This window comes from Choristoneura fumiferana, chromosome 24 (assembly GCF_025370935.1).
Source record: "Choristoneura fumiferana chromosome 24, NRCan_CFum_1, whole genome shotgun sequence".
Classification (NCBI taxonomy): Eukaryota; Metazoa; Arthropoda; class Insecta; order Lepidoptera; family Tortricidae; genus Choristoneura; species Choristoneura fumiferana.
In genome coordinates, this window is record NC_133495.1 from 6,251,850 (window position 1) to 6,264,760 (window position 12,911).

Consider the following 12,911-nt stretch of genomic DNA (forward strand, 5'->3'; position numbering starts at 1 on the left):
TAATGCCAATAGACGTGTCTGTCAACTTGAAAGTTCGACTTTAGCGACATATTCATTTGATAGGAACTTGTTTCAAAATTGGTAGACCACTTATTTGGCTGATGGTACATTAATGTTAAATTGAATTAAGCTTTATATTAACGTAATCCTAGTAATATTATAAATGAGAAAGTTTGTGAGTGAGTATGTTTGTAACTTCTTCACGTTGAAACAGTTAGGCGGATTTGGATGAAATTTAGCAAAAAGTTAGTTTATAATCTGGATTAAAACATAGAATACTTTTTATCCCGATATTCCCACGGAATAGAGATACAATCTCGAAATAACAACCGCTGGATTTAGAGTCATGAAATTTGGTATGTAGGTAGCTGGACGTCTCGAATAACACATACGCTACTTTTTATCTCGATATTCCCACGGGATAGGGATACAATTTCGAAATAACAACCTTTAGGCTTAGAGTCATAAAATTTGGACGGTACCTCTGGATTAACACTTTTTATCCCGATATTCCTACGGGATATATAATCTTGAAATTTCAACTGCTGGGTTTAGAGTTGAAATTTTGAACAGTTGTTCTTAACACCACCTGAATTAAGACCACGATATAAGTTTGGAAATTCCCAGGGGAATTTGGTAAGATCCCGGAATTTCAATTGTAACTACCAGGTGGAATAGTTTACGCTTATTTATATATTAGGTTACGCTATTTATTTTATTATATTTTTAGTATTTATTGTTATAGCGATATGATATTCACGGTTCATGAGATCCAACCTGGTGACAAACAGACGGATAGTGGAGTCTTAGTAAATAGGGTCCCGTTTTTACGGCGTTTCGATCAACTCTCAAAATGTAAAAAAATAAGTTATAGTGACATACGTAACTACAATAGTTGGATATTATGTTATCGCGAAGTTTTTTGTAGATATTTATATATTCTTTAATATTGTAGAACATTTTTTGTTATATCTTTAATAGTTTCCGCAGCGCATGCGATGAAAGACATTTTATGTAATTTTTTTACCTTGGGTTACATCATTGAAGTTTTAGTAAGGATCCCTAATTTCTTTTTTAAATATAATATAGCCTAAGTCACTCGCAAATAGTGTAGCTGCCCAACGGTCAAAGATTTTTTTTTAATAGGTCCAGTAGTTTCGGAGCCTATTCAATGCAAACAAACAATTAAATCTTTTCTCTTTATCATATTAGTATAGATTATCTTACACATTATTATCCATCCATCCCATCCCAGCCTATATACGTCCCACTGCTGGGCACAGGCCTCCTCTCAGAACAAGAGGGCTTGGGCCATAGTTCCCACGCGGGCCCGTGCGGATTGGGAACTTCACACGCACCATTGAATTACTTCGCAGGTTTGGCCAGGTTTCCTCACGATGTTTAACCTTCACCGCAAAGCTCGTGGTAAATATCAAATGTAATTCCGCACATGAATTTCGAAAAACTCAGAGGTGCGAGCCGGGGTTTGAACCCACGACCCTCTGCTTGACAGGCGATAGGTCAAACCACTAGGCCACCACGGCTTTTTTTTTACACACACACACACACACACACACATTATTAACTTTTCCAAAAAAAAAAGAAATCGTGATAATTAGGGACTATGTAGCAATATGTCAATTACTGAAAGATTTTTTAAATCGATTCGCGAAATTTGCTCCTGAAACAAAAAAATATAAACCCAGAATATTTCAAATGGTACGAGTAGGATTAGTTCGACTGAACACCCCCTTCCTCGGAATTCAATTCAATTTCAATTTGAAATTACTGCTGCTAATTATTATTTGCTGGGGTGTTTATTATTAACGCTTCAGCATTATGCTGAGCCAGTGTCCGATTCACAACCGCAATGACACATACTTTCCTACGTGTTGTCTATTTGTACTTAATACTATTGTTGTTCTTGTGTTGTGAATAAATGTATTTTCTTTCTTTCTTTCTTTCTTTCTTTAAATTGTATATTTGAAATGTAACCAACATTTTAACTGAATAGATCCCGATACATACCATACTCGTGTTGTATTAGTGAGTTTATTCATTGAATTTCAGAAAATGTACACACTTTTTCGCACGCGTTGCATCCAGATTCAATTTACTCACTTATTGGAACAGCAGGGCTACCACGAAACTCGAAACTCGAAGTTCGTGTCGTGCCGTCCCTATGACACTTACACTGTTTAATACGAAAGTGAGAGGGACCGCACGACACGAACTTCGAGTTTCGAGTTTCGTAGTAGCCCTGCTGGATGTACATTCCATTGCATTGTATTTTACAAATATTTCGAGGCACGTACAAAATGCATTTTGTGCAAGCAGTTCCTACGTGCCGTTTTGAATCAGTGTTTGGAGATTTTCCTACAAGATTTTCGTAATATTGTCATGGTAAATTGAATTTTGCTTCTATGTGTATTGTATTGATTGTGTATTTTCAAAGCTAAGTCCTAAAAGTTTCTATTGCTAAGGCTTCGCTGTCCGTCCGTCTGTATAGAACTGTAATAGCGATACTTAAAATGTTCCCTAAGTACCAAGAAACTAACTTATTCAGCGTTTTCGCTGAATCGGTAATTAAGTTGGTTTGTGAAAAATAAAGTGGCTACTTAGGTATTTTCAAAGACAAATTTAAATGGTTTGTTAATTTAACATCTGGCATGATGAACGGTTGTGTAGCTCTGATGATTAACTCTGGTCGAGTTCGAACCGTGTTAGCGTAGTCATGGTGCTGTGATAGTTAGGTTTATGTGATGTGCGTGTTCTTACAGCGTGGAGCTGCATGAGCACACTTATGATGTATAGACGTAAATATCGAGGTCGCGGGTGTGTAAAGTAATTACAATTTATATTTAATTCATCAATTGACAAATAGTATGGAAGCCGTCGCATGTAAGAATAACTTTATCATCATAAAAAAACAGGATGTTTTATTTCTTTGTTTAATTGTACCTACTTACTCAAAATAAGCATTGTACAAGAAATTACAAGAAACCGAAGAGGAAAATTGAATATTTTAATTATTGACGCTTAAAAGCTTCTTCAATTACGTATTTAAATCTGGAATAGCTTTTATGGACATTGTTGAGGCTTCTCGGCTCATTCATTTAAGAGATTAATATAGTTAATGTAGGCTTTTGTCAACTTTAACCAACTGCGCTGAAACCAAGGAGGTGTAATGTGTTTACGTCAAAGTGATGTTTTTAGATAATCTTAGGCCTTATTGTCTAATACTGACACTTGGCACCATTATCGTTTTCACCACTTCTTTCTGTCATAAGACGAAGGTGGAAAGAATAGTTGGAAGAAAAGATCATTGTTCATATCTCATGTACAATTAGGACTCAATTACGTGTTATTTATATACCTACAGAGTTGTAACAGCATGCAAATAAATGTAACGTCATAGGTAATACACATCACAATGTACATACCATGATCTCATAAATACACGTGATTTACTATGCATTTAGAATATTCAATTGATTATTGAGCAAGTCTAGCTAAAACTAAATTAGTGACATGTAAGTTTTATACACAACAAAATGTATCACAGGCATTCGCATTAAGGCCATCTTTAATTACTATTGACAAAATGACAGCGCCTCTAGCGGCGCGTATCGGCAACAAACTGTTCCTATAGTGTTTGACGCTTTAACGTGAAGCTGTAAGAGACAGTTGTTGCGACAAATACTTACAGGAGTAAAAAGTTGTCTCAAAAGATAAACCACGTGTGATTGATCTTTAAGCATTTTAAATCAAAAGGATTTGCTACACTGAAGCTCAAAATACGCTGACGTAAAGTGTACACACAGACACGTCGATTGCGTCATGTTTATAACGTAGCCCGACGTGATCATGTATTATAAGAACACCATGTATTTTCTAATTGCGATTTTGACGCTGATTCTTTTGAACTTCGGTGTAGTCCATCGTAAATTTCTTCTCCTACTGTTTACTTCAGCAGTTCTAAGTGTTATTAGATCGCATTGAGACTAGGAATGGAACTATCAGTTGCGATACAATAACGTCAAACTTTATATAAAATATAATAAGATGTTTCAATCCTGGGTCATTCTTTGAGCGTTTGTTCCGCATGATTTTCGTGGGCACATTTTATGTTGACATAGTAGAAGATTCTGTTACAGTTTCCAGGTTATCTAGTAGGGCGTATAAAAATAATCGAAAATGACATCTAATTTTACAGCCCATTCATAAAAAAATGTTGACCATGTAAATTAAGCGGTTGAAACTCTCAAATAATGACCCTTCTACTCTCACCGCAGTTTAATAATAAAAACTAACATGCAAAATTAAAATAGCAAAGCACGGGGCGGCCAATGTCTATTATTGAGTCAGGACAGTAAGAAGCTTACCCAAGCTCGCGTCATAAGTGTTCATGTATTCTGACGTCATGAACTGCGAGACGAGCGCCGTCTTGCCCACTCCCGCGTCGCCGAGCAAAACCACCCTGTATTTAGGTATCTGTGGATGAAATTGTAATTTGAATCTTTTTGTATGAATTATGATTAGTTTTTTGGAGTCTTTTTGTATTTTTTATTTCAACTCCAAATTTGTTACTTTTACGGGTATCCCGTGAAACCATAACCCATACGGGATACCCGTAAAAGTAACAAATTTGGAGTTGAAATAAAAAATACAAAAAGTCTCCAAAAAACCAATCATAATTTGATTGCTTAGTAGCGACATCTCTTGTCTGGGTGAGCGGTTGGTTCCGAAAGAGTGTGACGTATCTCGATGAGAGCGGAGCATAGATGTCGCTACTGCTGCTGCATAAATAGCGTAGTAGAAATAAGCAACCTGAGATATGTATGCATAGGAAAAAATTGTGTCTAGATTCCTGTCCAGCGGTGGTGGTGTAGGGGCAGCACGGATTGCTGAGGACCTGGGTTCGATTCCCAGCGCTGGTCTCTTTTTCTGGTTTTTCTGTGCATCCATGTCTCAGTTTGTATTTTCGATATGTTTTTGTATGAAGTTTATAAACAAGAACCTAACCAACCAAAAGTTGGAAAACCCCCGACTTTGTCACTCCAAAGTTCAATAGCTCAAAAACGGCTTAACCGATAAGAATAAAAATAAGAATAAGAATAGTTTATTTGTCAAACATAGGTACAGATGTAGAGATGATAAAATAAAAATTGTGATAAAGTATTTCTAAGGACCATCGCTAAAAACCAACTTTGAAATAAAAAACCGCATTCAAATTGATCCACCCGTTTAAGAGCTACGGTGACACAGTCAGACAGACAGACACAGAGACACACAGATACACAGACACACATAGCGGTGAAACTTATAACACCCCTCTTTTTGCATCGGGGGTTAAAAAGGTTAAATTCTTAACCCCCGACGCAAAAGGTGTTATAAGTTTTATGCCAATGTTTGTATGTCTGTTTGGGTAGCTATATAAGCTCTGAAACAGATGGAGCGATTTTGATGCGGTTTATTTGCGTGAAATCGAGTTTTCTAGCGGTGATTCTTAGCTCTGTTTCATTGATATTGGTTCCGCCGTTTTTAAATTGAACTTGGGAATGACAATGTTGGGGATTTTTCGGCTTTTCTAAGTTGTTTAGGTTATTGAGAAATTATTCATCGTAAATTTTCCCCGCCGCCTGTAAGTGGGGATGTATCTTCATCTTTATCCCAGCCTATATACGTCCCACTGCTGGGCACAGGCCTCCTCTCAGGACAAGAGGGCTTGGGCCATCGTTCCCACTCGGGCCCATTGGGAACTTCACACGCACCACAACGCGCAAGCAGAAGCAGAGGAGCAGAAGGAGAAGGCGGAGCAGGAGGCTCGTGGGTTCAAACCCCGGCTTGCACCTCTGAGTTTTTCGAAATTCATGTGCGGAATTACATTTGAAATTTACCACGAGCTTTACGGTGAAGGAAAACATCGTGAGGAAACCTGCACGTTTGTCGACGTATCTAAATATCAAAAAATAATATATCTAACAACCACCACCAAGATAACCACCGAGTGGACGCCCACCAACTCGAGAAGGCGACATTGGCCGACTTAGTTGGCGATGGCGGGATGAACTGAACTACTTCTTGAAGGACTGGTTCTTATATGCAGGGGACTGAGAGCAGCGAAAGTGTCGGGGGGAGGCCTTTACTCAGCAGTGGGACCGAATAGGCTAGTAATAATAATAATATATCTAAAGTTGAAAAGTCGACGGTCAAAATATAGAAAGTAGTTTAGGTGTGAAGGAAAACATCGTGAGGAAATCTGCACCAACGTGCGAAGCAATTCAATGGTGCGTGTGAAGTTCCCAATCCGCACTGGGCCCGCGTGGGAACTATGGCCCAAGCCCTCTTGTTCTGAGAGGAGGCCTGTGCCCAGCAGTGGGACGTATATAGGCTGGGATGAGTTTAGGTAGGTTAGGTTCGATATTTTGACCGTCGATATTTTATCTATCGATATTCCAATTTTCGATATTCAGATACGTGCCCCTATATAAGTGCCGCACCGCCGTCCCTACCGCCCGCCACCACTAAACTACGTCAGTGTAATAATGATGATAATGATTTTCAAACCCCCAGCCCAAGGGGGGACTCACCGGATCGAGCTCGTCCTCGTCAGGGGTGTCCAAGCTGGCGGAGTCCACGGGCCGGTAGCCAGAGCAGCACGATCCGTCGAACGGGGACCGGTCCGACGCCCTGCCGAACGACTAACAGTGAAAAACGACACGACCTTGTTCACACCAGCGTTTTGCCGGCGGTGGGAACGCGGCGTGCACGCGGCGAGCACGCTGCCATATCATCGCGATTATTTGCTGCCAGCTTGCCACTGCGGTGACCACCGTTAGTCACCGTACGTGGCTTGATCGCCGCACCCACGTGACGGCGCCGCGGCGGTACAGTCGAGTTCATAAACATGTGAGCAAAAATTTTATCTAAAATATCTGAACACGACTCTATTGTTAACGGCGTAGAAGCGAGTTTAGATATTTTTGGTCAAATTTTTGCTCATAAGTTTATGAACTCGACTGTACGCTTGCGGCTAATAATCGCGGAGATATCGAAGCGTGCTCACCACGTGCACGACGAGTGCACGCCGCGTTCCCGTTCCGCCGAGAAACCGCCAGCCGAAACGCTAATGTGAACAAGCACTAAAGAAATCATAGGCACATTGATTATGAAAAGGTTCCACCCCCTGTTGCGTGATTCAGTTTCCTTGACTGTTCAGATGTAGTTCATAGTGGTTTCCCATCGGGAAAAATCGCAATACGACGGCACCTGAAGTGTCAATCAGTTATAGTATTAAATAACTGTCACTTTCATATTCATTAATAAGGAACTATTTATGTCAAATGTCAAAATGAAAAATGTACGGTTGTACTGTACAGGTCACGGGGGCCCTATACGAATGAGTATTGAAATTAATTGAAGATTACATGATAAATAGGAACTTTTCCAGTAAAATACGATGGAAAACCATTGTACACTATACTTATACCTACATCTGTACGCTAAGGGGCTGTTTCACCACCCACTTAATTTTATTTGACGGATAAATGTGATGGCATATCCGTCTATTCCAACAAAACAAACAGAGACGGCATCACGTTTATCGGTCAGATAAATTTAATCAATGGATGGTGAAACTAGTTTGCTAAAAATTTCGCTTGGAACTTGAATCAAAAGATCGGTTTTGTGTTTCTTTCTCTTTTTAATTAGTACTTAGTATTTTTTTTGTACCATCAGAACCTAGTTTTGTATTTAATGTACTGTAACTATTGTGTACAAAATTGTTTAGGTAGGATGAGTGTTTGGTTTGCCAATGAATTGTTTTGCAATTTGGCGAAATATTTCTTACGATAAATGTGTATTTTATGATGCACGCTGCGATATTTTACAATAAATTAAAAAATATATTAAAACAAAGAAAACCGAAGAGTCCCGAGCGATATTATAACATTCTGAGGTCACATTGTCTTTTAACGCGTTAATGCTGGCGGTCGCCCATCCATCCATCTTCACAAACATTCACGTTTTTAATATTAGTAGGATAGGATGTAAGGCTGCGTCCACATTTGTATCATTTTGCCGTATCGTATCTCCGTCGCGTTGCACCGACGCGTATCAAGATCGCTAGTGTGGACGCAAAAACGGCGCGATCATGCGGCGCACCGTATCTAATCGGTCGGGATTGACGTTGACACGCGCTTTTATATACCCCGCATAGATCGGTAAGTATGGACGTGTTTTGATACTGTATCACGATACGAAGTTTTGATTTGATACGCGATACGCCGTGATCGCTCTCGAGACGGTTTTTCCCCAATCATCAAAGGTGATACGGATAGCGTCCACACTTAAGAGTCCACCCACGCCAAACTGCGCGAGCGGTTTTGTACCTCACCCCCGCGACCCCTCTGAGATAGATCGCGTGCAACCGCGATTTGTTCGTAGGCGTTATCTGACAGCAACGCGTTTTCGCGCGCAGCGCCGCGAAATACGGTACCGCTAAAGTTTTTCAGAAATGTCAAAACGATCGTTTGTTATGGAGTTTGTATTGAATACGTCATAGACTGACTGCTATGACAAGGCTATGACGTTACAATTTCCCACGTTCAAACTGATTCAATTTTATGTACTTAGGTACTTAGGTAATTCGTTTTTATTAACTTGAAAATCGCCGAAATTACGAAAAATGTGAAAATTCGGTTATTATGAGTATTTTCAAAGCTGCATTCCAATACAATACAATGACTCTTTATTGTACTCCGGTCTGAGTGGAGAGCCTTTGGAGAGGCCTATTATGTCCAGCAGTGGACGTCTTTCGGGTGACACAATACTAAAGTTCACCTAACTTTTATTTTCTTAGGTACACTTTAATTTAACTATGGCCTATGAAATACACCTACATTTCTAAAAGTGTATTAGTAATTTCTTGCTAGTGAAATACCTATATCAAAATATTAAAAATTAAGCAAGATATATTTCTCAAAATGTAGACAAAACTGAAGATAACTTATAATACCTATACTCATTTAGGTAGGTATACACTAAAATATGGATCCATTTGCAGATAGGTATCGATTTTTTATTTGAAAACCAAAAACCTCATTTGCTTCGTACAGTCGGATAAAACATTCAAAGGACATAACATTGCCTGGCGGGCAATTTTTTCAATCACAAGTGGACATTATATTGAGTAAAATTACCCACGTTTATAATTTTATAAAGCACTTACGTTTACAAACTTAAATTTTAATAATCACAAAATAAACATTGTACTTTGCTCTGATAACTGTTATTTTTATATGTTTTATGTACAATAGAGAGTTATATAAGCCCTTTATTGAACAAAAAATACTCATTCGTGACAATCGATTTTATAAGAAAATGGCCCTAAGGCAAAGTTGACGGTTTTTTGCCCAAATTCAGAACCAACATAAAAAATACAACCGAATTGATAACCTCCTCCTTTTTTCTGAAGTCAGTTAAGCTCAGGCTTCTAATAGACTCTCGTTAATAATCCCCGTCTCGTTAATAATCTCGTAAATAAATTTTACAGCCCTTAATGCACAATGTACTTTTGTGTCAATATTAGTTCCAATTCCAAATATTACCCGCTATGATCCTGTTACAACAAGGCCATAGTCGGTAGGAAATACAAACTGAAATATAGATGCACAGAAAAACCAGAAAAAGAGACCAGCATCCTCAGCATGACAGAGGTGTCAACTTCTAGATTTTTTCTCGCCTGCTTGCCTAAATATCAAAATTTTCCAGGCGTTACTCCAAACAGGGGACAGGGGGTCCTGTCAAAAATCAGCAATTTGTATTCAATCAGTGTTCTATCAATGTCGTATGTATACAAACACCTCTATATTATGTTTGAGTTTTCTAATAATTTTATCATATTTATGAGTTAAACGCTAATAACCAATAACAAATTATAACAACAACAGTTTGTATATGACACTAAAAACACCGATTGAATACAGAACTAGGCCACGTATGTCCCTTATTTTTAATAGGAAGTACCACCTACAAAACTTTGATATTTCGGCAAGTAGTAGGTCAATGTATGGTTAATTCTTAGAAAAAAAGTTAGAGGTGTCACTACTTCAAAACCAAATAAAAGAAATGTGTCTTTTATTTGGTATTTTTTTAAATTTATATGATTTTTGAGTGGCGATGTAAATCTATATAAAGAACAACTTTAAAATTTGAAACAAATCGCTTGATTACATACTGATAATAAATACATTAAAAAACAAAAGTCAAGAACTGACACAAGTAGGATATTCATACTCAACATAAATATTCTTGGAGATACGAGTACTCGCAGAAAAACTGTGCCCATTTGATAAAAGAGACGGCTTATTAGCAAAACCAAACTATGAACTGTTACCTAACGACTAAATGCAATCACTTTGTCTGAATTAATAAATTATTTACTATTTTAATTGTACTTTAGATTTATAAAACTGGAGTTCCAAGAGTGGAGAAATTACGTATAAAGAAAGAAAGAAGGATATTTTATTAACACTAATACAAAAAGCACAAAGTGCAGTATTTGAACCTGTAAGTGAGAACTTTTTCTACTATTATAACGCATGTGGGCAATGTTGTCTAAATAACTTTGCCCGTTATAAAATTCAATCAATAAGTTACTTTGCCCAACGATTAATAAAGTAAATATTTGTTTTATATAAGTCATGTTATTTAGTGGGTGTCTCAAAATAATGTAGGTACTTACTGTACTAAAATAGTGCTTGTGTAGTGTAGATGTATCATCATCTGGTTCAGAGACCTCAGTGCGTTTTTTTTACTGTAGAACATGTTAATCCAGGGTATTTATTACCTGTATGGCAAATTTCATGCAAATCCGTTCAGTAGTTTCTACGTGAAAGAGTAACAAACATCCATCCATCGCCATACTTAAAAAAAATGTTTAGATTTTTTTTTTGTAGAGAATTTTATGTAGATTACTTATGTTTTAGAACATTTTTTGCTGTGGTTTACGAGTTATTTACGAAAAACTAAATGGGACTTTTACACAAACTCCTCCCCACCCGTTAGCTCTACCCCCACCCATCAGTACCTACTTTTAGTATGTGGTCTTAAACACCATCCCCTACAACTATGCCAAAATTGACTTATACGCGAGATTTCCCCGGAGAGGCAGTTTTTGGTCTTCGTTGGGTAGGCTATATACTCGTACCAGACACGTATTAAGTTTGAACACATGTCCTATATTCCTACTATGGTAGTTATCAGTTTATAAGTAATAGACAAAATATGGAGCCAATAAAACTATTTAGACTACTAACCAATTTTTCTGTACTTACCTAATTCTTGTAATAAACAACACACTTACTTTACAACTTCTGACATCTTCTGACATGTTGTCTGTCATTGTACGAGTATGAGGGCTTCTTGTTTTTTTTGTGCGTTATTTAATTTATTTCTCGGTGTTGACTATCCTAAAACACCTTAAATACCCAAAATACAGTGATAACGTAATTTAATAATAATTTCCTTACTCATAGATTGAGTGTTATGAAAGAAGTGTAAATGTAAAAGTTTTATTTCGTAAATGAATTTTGTGGAGAAAAGCGACGCAGGTCAATCAGGCAGAGCACCTAAGCGCTCACTGTTTCTCTGCGTTGAAGTGACAGAGAAGCAATATGTCGTCGGCGTGGCGTAAGTCTTTGCTCATCAAAAATTTGGAAATAAAATAAATGCAAAGAAATTACGATTTAGATTTAAGAAATAACACGACAGATATTATTATTACGTTTTGTTTGTAAATCAGACTTAGTAATTTGATTATAGTGTCTTTATAAATAACGGAGTATTTTTGGTTTCTAAATCAAAGTAAGAGCTCACTTTGGCAATAAAATCTATCGAGCCAAATTAGTTTAATCGTGTTTTGAAAGCAACGACTAACTCAGGAATACGATCAAGATTATCGTAATATTTTTTTTATTGCCACGAAGTACACCAATTTTATACCACGTCTGTTTAAAAATAGCAGTGACTGGCGTAGGTCGCCTCTTAATGATACGGCGTTATGATACGATACGCTGCTATGCTACAGTTAGTATGGACGCATTTTTTCACGCGACGATGCTAGTGATACGGTGTGCCCAAGTGAGCGTCCATAGCTCGATACGATACCTACACGTGATCGTGATCGGCAAAATGATACAAGTGTGGACCCAGCTTTAGATTTCGTTGAGCAAACATACTTCTGATACAAGCAAATAACAAAAGCCCTAGGGATAAACAGGCTATTTTATACAGAAGCGGAATATCACTCGCTTAATTGTCGCTATTTAGTATTTCCCATTAGTAGCCCTGTAAAATACTTATCATTATCGTGTGACCTTTCCAGGAATTCAAATTATTCGGCCCTTTCAATGCTTATTGCAATTGTTATCCCTATTTAGAGGACGGGAAGGGTCAGTTCCGGGCCCATGGGCCCGAATGTCCCTTTACGACCCTCCATAATGGGTATTGTCAAAGCGCACGGGGTATCAGAGGCACAGTTTAAAGGGTTTTGTGTTAGCGGTCTTTTGGTGTACAGTCGAAGGAACGTTTAACCCCTAAGCGGTTACGATTACGCTCGACCGGCAGTGAGGTTAGTGTTTACTCTACCCATTGCTAATGCTACCAGGTTAGCACTGTGCAAGGTGTCTCGGCCCCGCAGTGAATAGAGAGATAGAGAAATCTCTCGCATTTTGAGGGTATCTCCAATAGACGTAAAGTGGGGGTGATTTTTTTTTCTCGACTAACCCTACCCTAAGGTGTTGGGTACTTAGACAGGTCTAAAACCATTGGGGGGGTTGCCAAGATGATATTTCGATTCAGTCATCTGTTTGCAAGATATTCAACTTAAAGTGCAAATTTTCATTAAA

At 38.0% G+C, this 12,911-nt stretch overlaps 1 protein-coding gene across 1 annotated transcript in view; it reads right to left on the reverse strand.

The window, feature by feature from the left end:
- Positions 1-12,911, reverse strand: part of LOC141441688 (uncharacterized) — a 51,580-nt gene that overhangs the window by 24,532 nt on the left and 14,137 nt on the right. The window contains exons 3-4 of the mRNA XM_074106496.1: positions 6,594-6,693; positions 4,386-4,494 (exon numbers count right to left, since the gene is read on the reverse strand). Coding sequence (XP_073962597.1) covers positions 4,386-4,494; positions 6,594-6,693 — 209 coding nt within the window. The remainder of the gene's footprint in view (positions 1-4,385; positions 4,495-6,593; positions 6,694-12,911) is intronic.